Raw genomic sequence first — 20,140 nt, 5'->3', positions numbered from 1 at the left:
TTGTGTGTACGTGACAACAAGCTTCATATTTTTGCAGGCTTTTGTAGAAGGGAAGAAAGGCGAAATTCTTGAAGCTCCCTTTCCAAAACTTCCCACCCACATATATATATATATATATATATACATACATAGAAAAAAATATTGACAAACTACGCCATCAGGAAACTCACCTCGTTGGAGTTTGTCTCAAAGTGCTTCAAAAAGCGGTTGTCGAGTGAACCGAGGCGTCCATCTCCCGGAGCAGTTCAGCGACAATAGCCAGTCTGTTCGCCCAAGTCCGAGACGCTGCGGCGGCTACGCGGCGCCAACATTTCCCCCTCCCACAATAGTCACAACCACGTCCTGCTAGCTGGCTGGCTGGCTGGCTGGCTCCGGCTTCGTCAAATTCACTTTTCACCTTGTCTCGCCGCTGCGGAAAAGACAAACTACGGACATTTGTTTTCTCCTTTAAAACGCGGTTCGCCTCTTACGTAGCAGCCGTCTGCACTTCTCAAGTCACACTCAGAACGAAGGCGGCGAGGAGGGAGGAGGAAGGAGGAGCGGGACTCTGTAAGTAAGCAGGATTGACTCAAGCCGGAAGTTTGCTAAAGACTCGGTTACCCACAATGCACAACGACACGGCTCAGAGAGCTTCCGGTAAACACTTTCAAGATAAAATAAATCCTTTACTGCGCGAACATTTTCAAAATAAAACCATGGCTCATTACCATAATTGTAATGATCCACTGACGAAACTAAAGTAATTGTAATTTTAATCTAAAAAAAACAACAACAAAAACACGAAAGCACGTGTACTTTCTAAATAAAACGAACTCTAGAATTATTCACTAACTACAATAAGTATAACCAATTGCTCTATGAGTTTTTGCTCCTAAAAAATATATAGATATTGTAAACATTGTGTATACCGTAACATAATTATGCACTCTGAACACTTAAATACAGAGCGGAGGAAAACTAACATTGAAATCGATTGCAGATAAAGTAACAGCTGAAACAAAATTGTACATAAGCAGTGATTCTTACACATACCACTAGAGAGAGTTCAAGTACACTGATTATAAAAAAAATAAAATTTAAATAACTACACAAAATTAAGTCGTTACTCGTTAAAAAAACAACAACAACTTAATTTAACTTAAATAAGTGAACTAAAATACAATAGACTTAACACAAAACAGAATAAAAAACTAAACTTCCACTCAGCTAGCTGTAAACTAATCTAAAATCAAGCAAAATAAAATAAAATAAAATCAAAGTAACTAAAATAAAGTAACAAACAAAAATAAAACTTAACAACAGAACAAAAATATGACAATGAACTGAAATACAACAAATTAATTAAAATAGACTGGACTAAAATAAACAATACACTAAAACACATATAACAAATTCAACTCAAATAAAACTTAAATTGAATTAAAAACTCAAGAAAATAAAAAAATAAACTTTAAAATCATTAAATTAAAACGAATCAAATTTAAGTCCACCTATTCCAATGGTAGCCAAACTTTCTTTTTTTGTCAGCATCGGCCTTCCTGTGTGGAGTTTGCATGTTCTCTTGTGTACTTGCGTGACTTTTGTCCTGGTGATCCAGCTTCCTCCTACATTCCAATAACTTGCATGTTAAGTTACGTTAATTTAAGACTCGATCTTTCTCAAAAGATGCGAACGTGACGGTTGCTTAAATGTGTCCTGTGATTGGCCGGATGCATGAGGGGAAAAGCACTGTAGAAAACAGTAGGGTGGATTAAATTCAGGGCAGCCATTTAACACCAAGTTTCTTCTGGATGTCGTTTGTTGGCCTCCAGTTTAAGTGGATGTGTGATGGTGGGACAAAATGTAAATAGAATTTCAAAAGCCAGAATGCAAATTCAAAAGGACTGTAATTTTGTGTGTACTCACCAGAGGGCACTGTTGTATTTAACCGCTTAAAGAAGGCTCTACTACTGTCAGGTTGTTTAAAAAAATAAATAAAAGAAAACACATTTCGCACTGTAATTTTGTGTTGTTCCCCATTGCGTTGCTTTGTATTATTGTTGTACTTTAATCAGAAAAAACTGGAAAAACAACAACAAAACGTCATGGTCCATGTTGTTATTTTCTATCGTGTAACCCAGTGGCCTTTCAAAAGCAGATTAGAGCTCGAAATGTGGACGCGCACAGACGAGAGACCTCAAGTTATTGTGTACTTTGGCTCACAGCTGGTCTTTGCCGTGTACCTTTCGGGAAATGTCACTGACCTGTCAGAAACCCTCAATAAACCCCAAAGCAAAGCAATCGTGACACAAGGCTGTACAGACGCCGGCCAAAGTGCACGCACATCCATGGTGCTGCACTGGAAAAATCAACATGTAAAAATGTACACAAATATTTGAGGGGTGAAATCAACATCAACCGGCAAAAAACTTTCCTTCGTGAACCTGAACTTACCTGGATTTCTGTATAATTTGCTCCAAAAATATGATTTTTAGCACACACCAGTTTATTGATGTGAACCATAACTCACACAAAAGAGCTCTCCCAAAACCAACAATTAATTAACAAATTGTTGGATTGCTCAAAGCTGGAAAAGGTCACAATAATATCATCTCTGGCACATGCTAAACAAAATTTGGTGTCTTTGGAGGAACCATCATTCAAATCGTATCCTAATTGTGAAGTATGGACAACGGGGGTTGCTTTGCTTACTCGGGGACTGGATGGATTGCTATCAAACTGAAAAATGACTTCCCAGGTTTAATCGGAGCTGAACAGCATTGTATGTTGCTAAAAAATCGAAACATTGATCTCTATATAAGCAATTGAGAATGAAATGAAAACACCAGCAATGCTCACTTTTAGAAGTGTCATGACAACTGCGTCTGTCACAAAAGAAGCAAATGTTTTAAGAACTTATTGACTCTGCTGCTTTGCTAATCAGTCACATTCAGTAAAAAAGAAAAGAAAAAATATCTGGTTAATCTACAAAAGGCAAAGCGTAATGATTAGACATAGTGGCATGGAATGTTTCTCTCAAATCGGGTGGTAAAAAAAAATTCTCCGGCCCGTCACAACACTATTTTGGTAAATAAAAAAAATTCCAATTATTTTGAGACATCTATCAAAGTGGAACACCCCAAAAAGTGATGCCATTTGGACTCAAACGTTTCTTGGACAATGGAATTAGCTTTTCTCAAAATTAGTTTGGGATCATAAGAAATAAAGCAAACCCCTAAGACAAAATTGGTTTTGAATAAAGATAATTAATTAATAACAAAATAAATAATGAAATAAATAAAAAATATATATATATTTGTAAATTAATTAATTAATTAAGGATAATAATGATCATTTTGAATAATGTCGCTGTCATTTGCTTTTTCTATAAGCAAGGGAGAGAAGAAAAAAAACTCAAGCCCAATGCCAACAAATGTGGAACACCGAAGAGGTGCAAAACGGTTTTAACGTTATTTCTCCACAAGTGAGTCCGACATAGCGCTAAGTCTTTGCAGGTTTTCTGTAACTTATCGTTAAACACGTATGATATATTATGGAACAAATCTGAATGTACTTGACGGCTTTTTAAGGTCATATTGCACATCCCTAAAAAAAACAAAAACAAGAACATGATGCAAACAAGGGATGTATTGCAAAGCTTCCATCTGTTAAGTGAGCGAAATGTTCTCCGAGTCACACCAATTTGGTCTGTTTGCATGTCGTGCAGGTTGACATAATGGAGCCTGTCACTGTGTGACAAGCCCGGGTCAAAGGTTATCTCGATGTTCCCAGTAAAAAGTGAATGTCATAACACGTTTGTTATTCCCCTTTTTCAGAGGACACGCACACACGAGACCAATCGTTTCCCAGTCGATTGACCCCCAACCCCCCCCCGCCGCCGCCAAGTTCGGCTGATATTTTTGTTTTCTTTCATGTGTGAACGCTACTCCTCTCTTTCCCGGCCAATCAGAGGTGAGGTGACGGGTCACGACTATATCAGCTCTCGTCTCTGGGACAAAAACAGCAGTGATATTTTGATCAGTTTGATTTAATCTTCTTGTACTGATGGCACCCATTCTACTGAACTCCATGGGGAACGACCACAGTGAATATATCAAGTAAGTATTTTTTCAGCTTGCATGCTATAAATCATTACGACTATTTTGAGGCTTGAAATTTTTTCGTTAAAAGTCATTCAATTAGTTTTGTTTCTTTGACATGATTAATCTTGAGAGAGTTCCAGGTGTGATTACTCCAAAATTGGCATTCAGGCAAAAATTCAAGTTCAAAATTTGTCTTTGAAAATTCAGCACCAAAGTACATAGTTTTCCTTTAGTGACATGGAATTTGGTAGATATGCTTATAATGAGGAGACCCACAAAAAAATCTAAAAGGACACACTGGAAAATACACTAGATGTCTGCTTTTTTTTAATGGTTATTTTAATAGCGATAAATTGGCTTCATTTGAAAAGGTGATAGGTATGATCATCATAAGTTAGATCCACAAAAAAAAGTCTCAAGAAGCAATGTTTGGGAAAACAGTGGAAGTCTGCCATTTTGGTTTGAAGCGACCATTTTAGTAGATTTGTCTATAGGATTTTTCTTAGTTCTTAGTTTCCCTTAGCAACATGAAATTTGGTAGGTATATCCATCACGCGCCGACCCACAAAAAAAGTCTCAAGAACCCTTGCTTTGGAAAATGCTTCAAGTCTGCTATTTTGGATTGAAGCGGCCATTTTAAATAATTTAGTTGACATGTCTATTGGACTTTGTATTTGAAAAATTCAGCCCGTTTATAGTTTCCCTTAGTAGTATGAAATTTGGTAATTTATGAGTAGACCCGCAAAAATGTCTCAAGAAGCCATACTTGAAATAACACTACAAGTTTTTGTTCAAATCAGCCATTTTAGGATCACTAGTTGACATGGCAATTGGATTTTATATTTCAAAATTCAGCCCCTGTTTATTGTTTCCCTTATAGCATAACATTTGAGTAAAACCATACAAATGTCTCTCAAAGAAGTCCTGCTCGAATACACACTGGCTGGCTGCTATTCCAGTTTGCAGTGGCCATTCGCTACCAAATTTGAACTTGAACCACATGTAGCCAAATGGGCGACATGAAACGAGATGAGAAATTCTCAAGATTTTGCAATTGCTTGTAGGTGGAGCTTGGCACAAAGTTTGTTCACTCGCCATGGCAGAAAATTATGTAATACCCCCCCCCCCCCCAAAAAAAAGCTGATGCTAAGTCAATTAATTCTAACAATCTAATATGTAGTATTTCTTTGTTTTAGACAACAGGTCCATGTGAAAAATCCCTACTTGCAAACCCTGGAGGAGGATATTCTCTACCACTTCAGTTTGAGTACCAAGTCTCACAACCTGCCAGAGATGTTTGGTGACATTAAGGTACTGCATTCTCCCAAAAAAAAAACGACCCCCCCCGATGTTTGCAGACAATTCTGATGTAATATCTTTTCTCGCAGTTTGTGTGCGTTGGCGGCAGCGCCAATCGAATGAAGGCCTTTGCCCAGTTCATCCACCAGGAACTGAAACTGCCCGGTAACCCTGCGGAAGTCCAGGATATTTGCGAGGGAACCGACCGCTACTGCATGTATAAAGTGGGACCGGTGTTATCTATAAGCGTAAGTACACCAGCACTTATTTTAAGTGTGAGGATCAATCATTGCGCTGCGATGGGTTCGTGAGCAGTCCTGGGTGTGAGCCATTATAGAAAACGTATGAAGTATATCAATTAACGTCGCTAGGCCACAGATTTGCAACTCATTAACTCATTAAATTCCATTGACGGCTATAGACGTAAAAAAAAAAAATTCAACTATTTCTAGTAGTTTAACATTTTTTCCACTTTTGGGTAGAAAGAGTATGAAAACCGAGAAAAAAAATATTGTACATTTAGAACAGATATAAAATTTGTGATAAATCGTGAGTTAACTATTGAAGTCATGCAGTTAATTACAATTAAAAAAAAGTAACTGTCTGATGTGATAAAAAAAAGAGATTATTATATTATTATTATTAAAATTAAGGGCGTCAGGCGATTACATTTTTTCATCATTACATTTTATATCTGTTCTAAATGAAACAATAAAAAAATTTCTTGGTTTTCATACTCTTAACAAAAGTGGAAAAAAAATGTTTAATAGAAATAGTTCAAATGAATTTTTGACATCTATAGCCGTCAATGGCAGCGAATGAGTTAAAATAACTTTTTGGGTCTAAATTTGGGAAGCCAAGTTGTTAACCATCTCTTCTGATTTCTGCTGAAAAAATACACCATGCAGATTAATAATGTAACTTTTTCAGCTACAGATCCATATCAGAAATCTGGTTCTTAATAAAATAGACCAGGGTTTCCCCGAGTGCAATATAGGCCTGGCGGTCCGCCATGTTTTTGAGCCTCGAAACTGGATGGATGGATCGATCCATCATCTAGCTAACTTTTAAAAACACAACTACAATGAACCTTCGCTATTGGCAGCGACTGCCAGTGAGGCCTTCTTCAAATAACAAAAATCCACAATTAATGGATGAATACCCTAAAAAAAAGGTCACAATTACCTAAATATGACACAAGATGGCAATTTTTCTATATTAGACATGGCTATGGCGAGACTGCTCAAATACAACCTGATTGCTATTAGGGCTGGGTATCAATTCTAATTTCCTCAATCAATTCGATTTTACTTCACAAGGGTTCAGTTCCATTCGATTTTTCCCGATTCGATTAGCTATAAATGGTTAAATAATTCAATAATTGTAAATAAAGATTCTGAATGGTCTTAAAAGTGCAAAAAGTCAGGTATTTAATTCGTTTAAGAAAATACTTTTAAATTCATGTGACCAATAAATGTAAAAAAAAAACAAAAAACGGTAAGTTACAAAAAAAAAGTACCTTTAAAATTATATTTTCTTATGAATTGATGGGAAAAAGGAGATATTAAAATAATGTATTCATGATTTTATGAATGGATATCAGGCTCAAGAAAGAAAATCAATTCAATATTGACTATTAGATTTTTTTTTAAACCCAGCCTTAATTGCTATTCTAAGAAATGTCTGTTTTGTAATTGTATGAGGTTATGATTACATGCAATATATTTTAATATAAGTGCATAAGCATATCTTTTTCTAACAGTTTCCCTTGCAAAAAAAATACAACAACAAATCTGCGAATGCCGAAACCGCATTTACCTGGGTGCTCGGTGTGCATGACACGCATGAGCGATCTAACGAAAGTGTTGGATCTTCTAGCACGGCATGGGTGTGCCGTCCATCTCCATCATGCTGCATGAGCTCATCAAACTGATCCACCACGCCCACTGCAAGGACGTGATCCTGTTTCGTCTGGGAACATCCGGCGGAATCGGTAATGACTTTTTTTCCTCTGCTGCAACATTCTAAAAAGTCACTTTGAAGAAAAGTACCATGTTATTTTGTCCAGGTCTGGCTCCGGGCACGGTGGTGGTGACGGAGAAGGCGGTCGACTACTCCTTCCGGCCCCGGTTCGAGCAGGTGGTTCTGGGTAAAGTGATCACCCGCAGCACGGAGCTGGACGAAGGAGTGGCCAGCGAGCTTCTGCAGTGCTCCAGAGAACTGCAAAACATGCCCGCCGTCATCGGAAACACCATGTGCACCCACGACTTCTACGAAGGTGCGTAGACGCCGCGCGGCCTGCTGTTTAAATGTCCTCCGTGACAAAGCGGTGAGAATCCTCTGCTTCTCAGGCCAAGGACGACTCGACGGGGCACTGTGCTCCTTCTCCCATGAAGAGAAACTGGAGTACCTGAGGAAAGCGTACGAAGCCGGCGTGAGGAACATCGAAATGGAGTCCACTGTGTTTGCAGCCATGTGCCGCGTGTGTGACCTCAAAGGTGAGCGTACGCTCTTAAAAACAGTCGGGTCAAAAGTAACCCAATTATGGATGAAAAAATGGACCGATCCACTTTATGCTAAGGGTCAATTTGACCCAATTTTCTGGGTTGTTTTATACAAAATGGCCCCATTTTTGACCCAAAGTAGAGGATTTCCCAACATTATGGGTTGTTATATACAAAATTATACTTTTTTTTGTGTGGGACAAATCAACCCAGAAGGTTGGGTCAAATTGACCCAAGTAGAGGCTGACTCAACTTTATGGGTTGTTTAACACAAAATTAACTTCTTTTTTTCTCTTGGTATAAATCAACCCGGAAAGTTGGGTCAAAAGTAGAGGATCAGACCGAATTTTATGGGTTGTTATAAACAAAATGACTCGAGTTTTGAATCAAGGTTGAGTATTTCCCAACTTTATGGGTTGTTATAAACAAAATAATACTATTATTTTAACTTAAAAAGCTGGGTCAAGTTAATAACCCACAAAAGTACCATTTTTTGGGTGGGGGAGTTATAGACTACACTCTAAAAACATTAAAAAGGGATCGACCCCACATGGGTCAATTTGGCCCAACTTTTTGGGTTAGTCATTTATTTAATCCAAAAAGTTGGGTCAATTGAATAACCCACAAAACAACATATTTTGGGGGAGGGTTATAAACTTCAATCTAAAAACAGTTGGGTAAAAAAAACACACACAAAAAAACTATCATGGGTCAAAAAGGACCAACCACCACTTGGGTCAATTTGACCCAACTTTTTGGATTATTCATTTAACCCGACAAGAAAGGCTAAATGAATAACCCACAAAACGACCTAATCTGTTTGAAGTGTTTGGTACAAAACAAAAGCCAATTCATTTTGTTTTTTGAGCCAACAGTTTTTGGAGTGTACACAAAATGCTTCACACTTTAAGTTAAAGTGAATTTTCATGTGGTGACATACTCATGATTTCTTTTTGGGATTCTACTAGCGGCCGTCATCTGCGTCACACTGCTGAACCGCTTCGAGGGCGACCAGATTACGTCCCCTCACGATGTTCTGGTGGAGTACCAGCAGAGACCTCAAGCCCTGGTGGCCCACTTCATCAAAAAACGCCTGGGACAGATCGTCTGAAAAGTCCTTGCCTTTTTAATTAATAATGTATATAGACACGGCTGATATGTGTATATAATGTACCTAATGTTCATATGTGCTATTTTGACACTTTGCTTTGATTAAATTAAATATGGTGTAAAATACATTTAAGTTTGTATTGTGTCACTGGATGTGTCACAGTTTGGTGCTGTTGTTCATAAGGATTATACAAATAATGTGTTTGTTTCCCTGGTGGTAAAAAAAAAAAAAAAAAGCATTTCTTTGTTTCTAGTTCACTTGTGCTGTCATTATTTGAGGACAGATTTGCATATTGTGCTAGTGACCAGGCTGCGGATCTCATTTTTGGTCAAACATTTCCACATGCTTGTAGGAATATATCGTTGTGTGCCTCACTGTGACAGGTGTTGCAACACGGTCATCATGTTGGTGCTTGCTGTCGATGTGATGTGAATAAAGTTTTCATGAGCACAAATTGCTGTCTGTGTATTATCGGACATCCTTTTTTTTTTTTTATTAAGTATTGAATGATGAAAAATAGCCCAATAATGGCCTATCATTAGCATTAAGCTAACATTATTATTATCTTATTATTATTAGCATTGTTAGCTCATTGTGTAATTCTCTTTTTGTGTAGTTTGACAAAAAACTTCAAGTCGGAGTGGCATTAAACGGCTTAAATTCAAAGATTTTGTTACTTCGAAAGAGGGATATTAATAATTCATTAACATTTCTTCCACCACTTTTGTCACTATCTTGCATCATCCCCCATTCGAAAACATTTGGCCAGGGAATTATCTTGTGGGGATAAATTGTAATGTCGTTCTCACTTCCTTGTTTAAAACTGGAGTTCAGATTTGGTGTCTCGTTGTGGCGGTTTGGGGGGCTTAATATTGGCTAAGACCTCTCGGGCATATTGTGTGTGGTGCTAGCCAGCATCCCTCGGGGCCTGCTCAACCCACAATCTGGGATCGGCACCAATCTGTACAACAAGAGAAGGCAACAATTTAACTTTCACACTCAGCCTGACATCCCATAGTTTGCAAGTCATTTCATGCTCGATGATTAATCAATCACTCATCTCTCGCTGGTTGGCATTTTAGAGAGATGTTTCTCCAAGTTAGAAAATCATTAGTCATTGTTGCATAAGAACAACCACAGACTGCGCCGATGGCCTTGAGCTCAAGGCTGGTTAGAACAGTCTGCAAAAATCAGGGCAAACATTGTTTAAGCCGCCAAACAGCTTGCATAATAAATGCCACTGTGCGGGTCAGCGATCATTTGGAAAGACGACGCAAAACATAATTAACAAAAAAATGAAACAGGTGCTGCTTGACAATATTTGGAGCTCAGATATAAGTAACAGTTTACTAATCTGTACCCACAGTAAAACGTTTTTTTTCTCATCCTGTTGTGTAGTGACTCATGTGATATACCGTTAGATACCAGTAGAGGGTGATAGTGTTACCCTCGAGCCTCGTGAGAGAGCGAACTGTTTTGTCGAACTGTTTGGAGTGTTACAGTGACATTGTTACGGCACTCAAAGTTACCAATTCATTTATTTATTTTTAGATATTTTAAATCCTTTTATTTTTAACATTGTCTAATTTCATTTGTTGAGGTGCGCGCCATGTTTTATTTACATTCGCTGATGCTACGTGATAGGGCTGTGCCCAAAATTTGACAACGGTTCATAATCAATATAAAATGTTCCACAAATCGATTTATTTTATATTGTCTTGCCCTTGTTTGTGTGTGCCTCAATGACATGTATATATTACTGGATAGTCGATAGGCCACGACATTTGAAACACGAGGGTGGGAGCTAACTTATTTTGCTATTAATTAAAACCAGCGTTATGTAGTGATGGAAGCTTACACCTTTTTTCCTCCTTGCAGCAGAAGAACGATTCACAGAGACGAGTGGCAGCTTTTTTCTCTCGCCGACAGGCGTACTTTTATTTTACTCAGCACACAACACAAAACGTCCGCTCACCACGAGTCAAGTGCAGAGAGGGAGAGAACGTTCGATAACTTTCTGTGACGTCATCTAGCGGCGACAACACGTCCCGCGAAAAATTAACATTGACAGTTACAAGCAATCATACAATACACTCAACACTATGGATCACGTTTGATTTACACGTTTTGTCCCATTAACTCCCATTTGAATCATATATTTTTTTTTGTAAGGTCTACTGTAAACCTGATGTTTTATAATGCATTTCTCGCGATTACGGCATCAATACTTTCAATATCCCTTGAACATCGTTTAAACAAAAAAAAAAAAGGAGAGAAAAAATAACTTGCTGTGTTTAGTGTTTACACTCCTGAACCACAAGGTAGCGCCTGAGCTATTTTTAACGGAGCAATTCTGTCTTTGCTCTGCATAAGGAAACAATACAATATTATGCAATAAACACTGTCGCGATGGCTAGAGGTGGCCGAAGTGTTTTTTTTGTGTGTGTCAATTTGTGTTATTTTAAACTTATTGGTTTTAGTGTGTGCGTTTGCGTGTCATTACAGGTTGAAAAGTTAATAATTGTAATATTAAGGAAATCTGTTAAGATGGAACGTAAATACAGAATTGAGAAAGATAAGTAAAAAACATAACAAAAAAAAAACGGAATTACTATCTAAGAAACATTTAAATGTTTAAAAAGCTTCATTTATTTTATTATAACATTTCTTTACACCATCCGGCGTCTCAGAAGAGGAAAGCAGTGCACCATTAACAACACTGCGTATAGAGAAGATGGGGTGCTGCTGACCTCGACTCGGGACGTCGTGACTCGGTGGATAGAATACTTCGAAGACCTCCTCAATTCTGCCGGCACACCTTCCTTTGACGAAGCAGGGTCTGGGGGACTCCGAGGTGGGCTCTCCCTATCTCTGGGGTCGAAGTCACTGAGGTGGTTGGAAAGCTCCTCGGTGGCAAAGTCCCGGGGGTGGATGAGAGCCGCCTGGAGTTCCTAAAAGCTCTGGATGTTGTGGGGCTGTCGTGGTTGACACGCCTCTACAACATCGCGTGGACATCTGGAACAGTGCCTCTGGATTGGCAGACCGGGGTGGTGGTCCCCCTTTTTAAGGATCTAAGGATATAAGGATCACACTCCTCAGCCTCCCTGGTAAGGTCTATTCAAGGGTGGCATTAAACGGCTTGAATTCAAAGATTGTGTTACTTCGAAAGAGGGATATTAATAATTCGTTAACGTTTCTTCCACAACTTTAGTCACTATCTTGCATCATCCCCATTTGAAACCATTTGGGCAGGGAATGATCATTTTTGGGATAACATGTAATGTCGTCCTCACTTGCTTTCTTAAAACTGGAGTTCAGATTTGGTGTCTCGTCGAGGCGGTTTGGGGGGCTTAATATTTGCCAGGACCTCTTGAGCGTATTGTGTGTGGTGCAGGCCAGCATTCCTCAGGGCCTGCTCGACCCGCAATCTGGGATCGGCGACAATCTGCACAACAGAAGACGAGGCAACAATTCAACGTTCACACTCGGCCGGACATCCCATATTTTGCAAGTCATTTCATGCCTGATGATTTAAGGTAGAAGTTTCTCCAAGTTAGACAATCATTAGTAACTCTTGCATATGAACAACCACAGACTGCGCCGACGGCCTTGAGAGCTCAAGGCTGGTCAGAGCAGTCCGCGAAAACCAGGGAAAACATTGTTTAAGCCGCCAAACAGCTTGTATAAAAAAATGCCACTGTGCGGGTCAGCGATCATTTGCAGAGGAAAGATGGAGCAAAACATAAATAACCAAAAAATAAATAAAAAATAGAAACAGGTGGTGCCTGAAAATATTTGACACAAGTGACAAAGAAAAGAAAAAAAAACTCAACCAAACATGCTTTTCAAACTATCCACTAGGGAGTGCCAGAGGGTTTCAGGTGAGTTATAGCAGCTTGTGAAAAATAAAGAAAACTGTCATTTCAGGCACTAAAGACAAACAAGGCTGATATAAAAAGTCTACACACCTCTGTTAAATTGCCAGATTTGAGTGGATTAAAACATAAAAAGTTGCAGATTTTTTTTAAATTGTATATAAAATGAACATCACCCCTTTGATATTAGTAACAGTATCTGATCTCTCAAGGCTCACTGTCCCTCACTTTGTTCTAATTGCAAAATGAAGAAATTTCACCTGAGCGTCCGTGTATGTGTGGATTCCAAAGAGAGGCCTCTGGATATCAACTTCTCTCAGAGTCAAGTATCGATGTCGCCAAGACTGAGTGCCTCCCATCATCCTGTCTGCGTCGGACTCGGCCACCACTGCAACCTGACGTCAACAGAATTGACATTTAATGTGGCATAAATGAGCACATTTGCTGCACTTCCACAATCTAACAGAAACATTGTCAGACAATGCCATAATTAATTTTTATTTTTTAAATTTTTATTTTAGTTCATTTAGGCCTTCTTTGCTGCTCTTTATAATTTGCATTGACTATTCTATGTGACAAAAAATGCAATCCCACTTGTGACCAAATGGTGGCAGTGTTGCCCCAGCACAGAACAGACTAAAGACTTACGGGTCAATTCCTGTGACAGATCGAATCAATGGCTTTGAGAGGGTTAACAGCACATAATGATCCACCTGGTTTCGGAGCGCTTCCAAACGGTTGTGCCGCTCCGCTTCCTCCCGCTGACGCTCCAGCTCGCACGCCTCCCTCGCCTCCTGGCGCCGCTGCAACATTTCTGCCCGGAAGTGGACCCTGGGGAGAGAGCGGAGGGTGAAGACGTTAAGACCGGCAAATGCCCTCCCTTCCATCTGCCACTGTGCCGCAATTTCACACACACACATTACATGTCGCTCCTGATACAGCACACCTCCAAGCTTTGGCGCTTTTTATGAGTCTGTCACTGTTACTGCTCTCTTATCATCTGTTTTTATACCCCACAGGCCTCATGAGTTCTCCTTTCATTCACTGTCGCATCTGAAGTGGATTATGAGTTTGGAGGGTGATCGAAATACAAAGCAAATTATGTTTGGCTGTATGTATTCATACAAAGCTCTTATCGGCTTATGGAAATTCAACATTAGAGTGACTGAGCAACACATAAGATATGGAAATTAACGGACGAGAATACAAGTAATGTAAAAACTCTAAATCCCACAATGCATTGCTCACCTATCTCGATCTTGCCTGGCCTGTTCCTCCATGGCGCTCCTCAGTTTGGCCAGCCTCTCCTGATCCCTTTGCTCCAACTCCTCCCTCCTCCTCTGCTGCTCCAAATGAAATTTCCGGAGCTGAGGGAAGAACATTCCCGCTGACGTACGAGAACAAAGAGCCCGAGGACCGGCGGTGACGTCGGCCCCCTAATCGGACTTGCGCACGGCTCTTAGCGGTCTTGCGTCCTATTGATTGCGACCAAGCCGGAATCAGATAAATGTAAAGAGAGAAAATGAGATGATATTTCAATGTCTGGCCGACTATTGCGGTAAATTATGAGGAATCAAATGCAGAGTAAATGCTTTCATTAATCATAGTGACTCAGCCCAGGGCAAAGACTTAATTAAACGGTCATACTAACACATGATTATGTTCCTGTTCAGGGGAAGTTTGTCTCAAAGCACAATAACGTATTGCTGGGAAAATACCTCTACACACCCCTGTTCAAATGCAAACGTTTTTGCATTTTAAAAACAGTTGGGTCAAAAATAACCCAAATTGGGTCAAGAATGGACCAACCCAACTTTTTTAGTTATTTAACCATAAAAGTTGTGTCAAATTAATTTAATAGTCCACAAAACAACCCGAAAATTGGGTGTTGTGTGGGTTATTCATTTGACCCAACTTTCTGGGGTATTTAGCCCATAAAGTTGAATTGGTTAAAAAAAATAAACCGACCCAACTTTTTGAGGTAGCCCATGAAGTTGGGTCAAATGAACAACCCACACACCACCCAATTATGGGGTTGTTTTGTGGGTTATTTATTTGACCCAACTTCTTGGGTTAGTTGAATAACCCAAATGAATTGGGTCAATAATCAGCCGACCCAACTTTCTGGGGTATTTAGCCCATAAAGTTGAATTGGGTAAAAAAAAAGAAAAAAGAACCAACCCAACTTTTTGAGGTAACCCATAAAATTGGGTCAAATGAATAGCCCACAAATCAATCTTTTGGGTTGTTTTGTGGGTTATTCATTAGACCCAACTTTTTGTGTTAGTTGAATAACCCAAATTAATTGGGTTAAAAATGCACCGACCCAACTTTTTGAGGTATTTAGCCCCAAATGTTACGACAAATTAAATTAATAACCCAGAAATCTGCTAAATTTTTGGTTTGTTATGTGGGTTATTCATTTAACCTTGGGTTGGTTAGTGAATTATTCATTTGACCCAACTTTTTGGGTTAATTAAAAAACTCAAAAAGTCGGGTCAACCAATTTGGGTTAATTTTGACCCAACTATTTTTAGCGTGTGTGTGGTTAAAAACACTACCAGTAATTACTAGAACAGCTGAACTTTATTTGGCGTTAATCAAAAGCAGTATAAATGGTAGCAGGTGTGTGTTGACTCATTTGAATGAGTTTTCAATGTGAATGCTTTATTCTGAGCACAGACACAATGGGGTGTGCAAACTTGTGCAATCTTTTTTTTTTTTGCTTGTTTAGTTAGACTTCCCTTCTATATCCAATTGAGCTTTAAAGGTTGTAAGTCACAATAATGGCCGGAAATAGCTATGATTACCTGGCATTTCAACAGGGGTGTGTAGACTTTTTATATCCTCAATATGCGTTTCTGAAATGTCTTCAATTCTGAGGTTGTGCACGACTGGTTCACCTGTTCCTTCTGATGCGCCCGCACGGCGGCCTCTTTCTCTTGCTCCCTCTTCAAAATGGCCTCGGCTTCCTCCTGCTGTCTGGCTGCGATGGCCGCCTGCAGCTCGGCCACCTCCTCCTGATGGGCCCGCCACTGCTGCAGCTGTAAACACACAGAGCTTGTATTGAACAAAAACAACCACTTCAGGGTGAAGTTGGAGCACTTAACGTCCTTAATTACTCACCAAATGTTATTCAACTTCAGAATCAAATGTTTGAAAAGTTCTTACTTGCATAAATAACTGCTTGACATCAAGTGCTCAAATATTGAAATGTTTACGACAACAATAAGCCTTGTGAGAGAAAACACACTGTATATTAGGGCTAAACAATGAATCGAAATCAAATCGACATCCAAATGGAGTGAATACAATTTTGGGCTGCAAAAAAAAAAACCTTCATTTGATGCCTCCTTAAATTTGCATGTTTTCAAGGACAAGCCTCTCTCTCACCAATCAAGACACTGACATAACTTTTGGCAGCACACTCACCCACCACACGCACACACGCACGCTGCAACATTTTCCCTGTGAGTGACAGGCTCGTTATGCAGCAGGCTCTCTGTGGCGTGCCGGCTATTCAAGTGCGGCATTCCGAGCTCGCAGACAAGATTCCCGGGCCTATCAAGGGGAGAGCGCAGAAGGTGCCCACAGGAATGGACTGCAAATTAAAACGTTCCCGCGCGGATTAGCACCAGGCAGTATCATCAAGGCGTTTGCACGTGTTGACTGTCTGGGCGAAAGCGGCAGGGAACTCAAGACATACCTCCAGCAAACCACTACTCAAGCATGTAATACTCTGGAAAATCATGAAGACATCTAAAAAACACTTACGTGGTTCATGGAACTTTCGGAGTGGAAATTAGGTAATGATAACAAAATCATTACAAACATTATTAACTTATTCAGTGCCATTGACGACTGTCGACGTCAAAGACCCATTTTAAGCCCAGCCCAAAAATACTTGGGAAGTTAAAAGTGCTATGTAAATGAAGTCGACTCGAGACTTGGGTATAATTTATGAAAAACTAAATAGTAAAATAAAACAAAAAAGTATTTTAGATAGAGTATTTCTTTCTTTTTTCTTTTTTTTTTAAATATGTGAATATGAAAAAAAAACGGTTATTTTATATTTTACATATAAAGTTCCTTCATAAAAAAAATATCTGATTACTGTATATATAAAAATATTAATTGTGGAATTTTGTATTCATTATAATAATAATAAATTCATGAGCTGTGAAAAAAAACCAGCCTGCACAAATAATAATAATGCAAATTTGACTGGCGCTCAGAGGTATCAATTAAACATTGTAAAAAAAATATATAATACATAATAAAAATACATACAAATAATTTACAAGCACACCTGATTAAATGCAGTGCTGCATAACTTTACTGCATCATTGTTGAATGTCTCCACAACAGTGCTTTCCAGTTTGTTTTAAACACCACTTTAACTTGACATATATTGTAATATGGCAACATATATATATTTTTTACATCATCTGCCAGATATCTGCACTTGTGTAAATAAACACCCCCTTTGCCACAATTAGCCAGCGTCTACGTGCCGGTCAACTACTGTAGCTTGAAGATTGGAATCTGCTGTAAAAAGAGCAGTTTTTAAATGTAATGCGCGTGTCTACATTTAATTCAGAGCGCACAAAGGCAACAAAGCGACCCTGAAGAGCCTAACGTATTAATTCTCTATAATGCAATGTTGTATGAAATAAAGGGAAGCCGTCAGTGTTCTTTTATGCAGCAGTGTAAAGACTGTCAAAGGAACAAAAGAATGCTGGCCTTCGTTTTTTTATTTTTATTATCTGTGCTCCGCAGCCTGTACAAAACCTTAATTGTACCGTTGACGTCTTCAGTCACAGCAGCTTTTAGAACTTTCTATTGCGTGTCTAATTGACAGACTTTACATGGTATAATGGAGTGAATCAGTTCAGGAAGGCGCGAAAGCAAAATTGCCAATTATGAACATCGACAAAGATTACAAGTGTCACGCCTACTGGAGTTACTCACACGCGTACGAATAAGTCAGTGACTCATGAGTGACAAAATTGTTAAAGGGATGAAATAAAAGTACAATGGCAACGAGAGGAGCCGGAGCATCCTTCAAAGTCATCAACCGCCTACAATTGTTGTCACTGAAATAACTTCAAACTGACAAAAATTAAAGATGATGAAAAGTGTAGAAAAGCAGCCCCGGAAGACATCGAGTGAAAAGCATTTTAGGAGACTTGATGTTGTCTGCAAACGTTTTGGCCACTTGTACTAAGATTTCAGAGTTTCATTATTTATTATGATCCTGATCAGAGATGTGATGTGAGATCAGATGAGATGTTTTCAACAAGCCTCTGAAATGTGTCTTTGAGTTCCAAATAATATTGCATACCTTGTACACCTTTTGTCTTCGTTTGTTGTTGCTTTCCCACTTGAACACCCACGGGCTTTGTTTACTATCTAATAAAACCTTTTTACTTATTGAAGCATCTCGAAAGTGTGAAAAAAGTGGGAGTAAATGAAAGCAAAGGGCAAAAAAACAAAAACATACAAAAGAGGTAATGAACAAAAACAAGAAAAATGGCAGCCTGATTATAAGCAACAATTAGCATGAAGTAGATAAGCAATATGGCCCAAATATTTTTTAAAAATTCAGTCATTCAGGACGATTAAAATTTTAATAAATTTTAAGCTAATAAACCCCCCAAAACAATTATTTAAAAAAGATCCTGTGCAAAATGTTCAGACAATAATAATATATACCGATTCTAAATTAGTTTTAACATAAACTTAACATTCAGTTTGTGCTTAAATGCCACAATTAACTAATTTGCTCCAATAACGTATAAATACGTTTTTATACACATTACAACGCTCCCAAAGACGTATTTATAGGTTTGTAAAGTTTTTTCTCTCTCCAAAACATACAGAAAGCTTCAATGCAGACTGTGAACTGAAGAGAATGATTGAAGCATTGGTAGTTATTACAAAAAACGTCCAGCAGGTGGCAGCAGAGTATAAGAGATCAACCAGGGCCCTGTTGCAACCCCCCCCCCCCCCCACCCCCACACCCTCACACACTGTTTTAAACAGATCTGTGAATAATGATGAAACTTAGCTATATTCTAATGCTAATTGCTATAAAACGGAAACGGACAGAAATATACTTTGTTTTCCTGATGGAAAATCAAAGGGAAGTCAACCCTAAAAAATATTTCCAAATTGAGCAAACTGGTGGACTCCATTTTGTTACTCTACTACTACTACTACAAATTACTCTTACTACTAGTCATCAGTCCCCAAAAATACATCATAATTTTTAAAATCACATTTATTATTGCTAAATTGTGTTATAGTGACTCATTTACACAACGTTGTATGTAAATAAATTATGAACAATTGTAATAAAATTCTTAATGCCTCTCAACATCGTATTTAACGCTTCTTAGAGATTTAATTTGAGCAAAATCCATTTCATGACTTTGAATGCTTTTTAATGACCCGCACAAACCATTTTTGTTACCGTTTGTTGAATAATGACTGCTATTATTATAATACGCTCTAACTTAAATACGCTCACCAACATCGCGCCAACATACTCAATTAATGATTTCTGTCCTATAGACCTACTTTTTCTCTGAGGCGGAAGCAAATGTCCTGCTGATGCTCGCGGTCTCTTTGGAGCTCCAACTCCTCCTGGTAGGCATCCCTCGCCTCCTGCAGGGTGGCCAAGGCTTTAGCCAGGAGCTCTTCCTGGTCCTGCTGCCACTGCTGGGTCAGGACCTTAATCTGAGTCTGTGTGAAGCGCTGCCTGGCCAACGCACGCTCGTGCTCCATCTGGGAGAAAGTGGGGTGGGGTAGACAATGTTGTGACATAAGGGCGCTGCTGAATAATGTTAGCAATAAAAAAAAAACGAATTTGCTCCCAAAAACATATAAATACGTTCTATTTTAAATATCGCCGTGCTCCCAAAGACGTATTTATATATATTTTTATTTATTTATGCAAGAGCATACAGAAAGTTTTAATGCAGACTCTGAACTGAAGAGAATGCTTGAAGCAATGGTAGTTATTACAAAAACGGCCAGCAGGTGGCAGCAGAGTATAAGAGCTCAACCAGGACCATGTTGCAAAAAGCTCTTTCCCTGACTGTTTTAAACAGATTTGTGACTAATGATGAAACTTAGCTATATTCTAATGCTAATTGCTGCAAAACGGAAACAGATACAAAAATATGTTTTTTTTTTCCTGATGAAAGAAGAGACTCTAATCTTTCTTTTGGTAGGTTCCATGTTTATATAGCAATAGCAATATCG

The 20,140-nt window shown here is 38.8% G+C and overlaps 3 protein-coding genes across 7 annotated transcripts in view; 1 reads left to right on the top strand and 2 right to left on the bottom strand.

Annotated features, from left to right (window-relative positions):
* LOC147164875 (activin receptor type-1-like) overlaps positions 1 to 641 on the bottom strand; it is a 29,433-nt gene extending 28,792 nt beyond the window's left edge. Inside the window, exon 1 of the mRNA XM_086090961.1 lies at positions 171 to 641. The gene's annotated coding sequence lies outside the window, so the exon portion shown is untranslated. The remainder of the gene's footprint in view (positions 1 to 170) is intronic.
* A 3,287-nt stretch (positions 642 to 3,928) lies between these two features.
* upp2 (uridine phosphorylase 2) lies at positions 3,929 to 9,450 on the top strand. Its single transcript, XM_086091690.1, has 7 exons — positions 3,929 to 4,097; positions 5,279 to 5,393; positions 5,471 to 5,629; positions 7,260 to 7,374; positions 7,450 to 7,659; positions 7,733 to 7,879; positions 8,854 to 9,450. Exons 1-7 carry the CDS (start codon positions 4,045 to 4,047, stop codon positions 8,994 to 8,996), a joined length of 942 nt encoding a protein of 313 aa, XP_085947816.1. The 5' UTR covers positions 3,929 to 4,044; the 3' UTR covers positions 8,997 to 9,450.
* A 2,171-nt stretch (positions 9,451 to 11,621) lies between these two features.
* Positions 11,622 to 20,140, bottom strand: part of LOC147164873 (coiled-coil domain-containing protein 148-like) — a 44,031-nt gene continuing 35,512 nt past the window's right edge. For 3 of the 5 annotated variants that reach the window (XM_086090888.1, XM_086090886.1, XM_086090885.1), the window contains exons 10-15: positions 19,454 to 19,660; positions 15,775 to 15,915; positions 14,120 to 14,238; positions 13,585 to 13,702; positions 13,132 to 13,266; positions 11,622 to 12,441 (exon numbers count right to left, since the gene is read on the bottom strand). In XM_086090888.1, the coding sequence (XP_085947014.1) occupies positions 12,298 to 12,441; positions 13,132 to 13,266; positions 13,585 to 13,702; positions 14,120 to 14,238; positions 15,775 to 15,915; positions 19,454 to 19,660 (864 nt within the window). In that variant the 3' untranslated portion in view covers positions 11,622 to 12,297. Of the gene's footprint in view, positions 12,442 to 13,131; positions 13,267 to 13,519; positions 13,703 to 14,119; positions 14,239 to 15,774; positions 15,916 to 19,453; positions 19,661 to 20,140 lie in introns of all 5 variants that reach the window. The other 2 variants (XM_086090887.1, XR_015096654.1) reach the window with 2 other exon arrangements.

This window comes from Leptonotus elevatus, chromosome 12 (assembly GCF_054856555.1).
Source record: "Leptonotus elevatus isolate MCC_2025b chromosome 12, RoL_Lele_1.0, whole genome shotgun sequence".
NCBI classification, from domain to species: Eukaryota; Metazoa; Chordata; class Actinopteri; order Syngnathiformes; family Syngnathidae; genus Leptonotus; species Leptonotus elevatus.
This window is presented reverse-complemented; position numbering and strand designations above follow the sequence as displayed.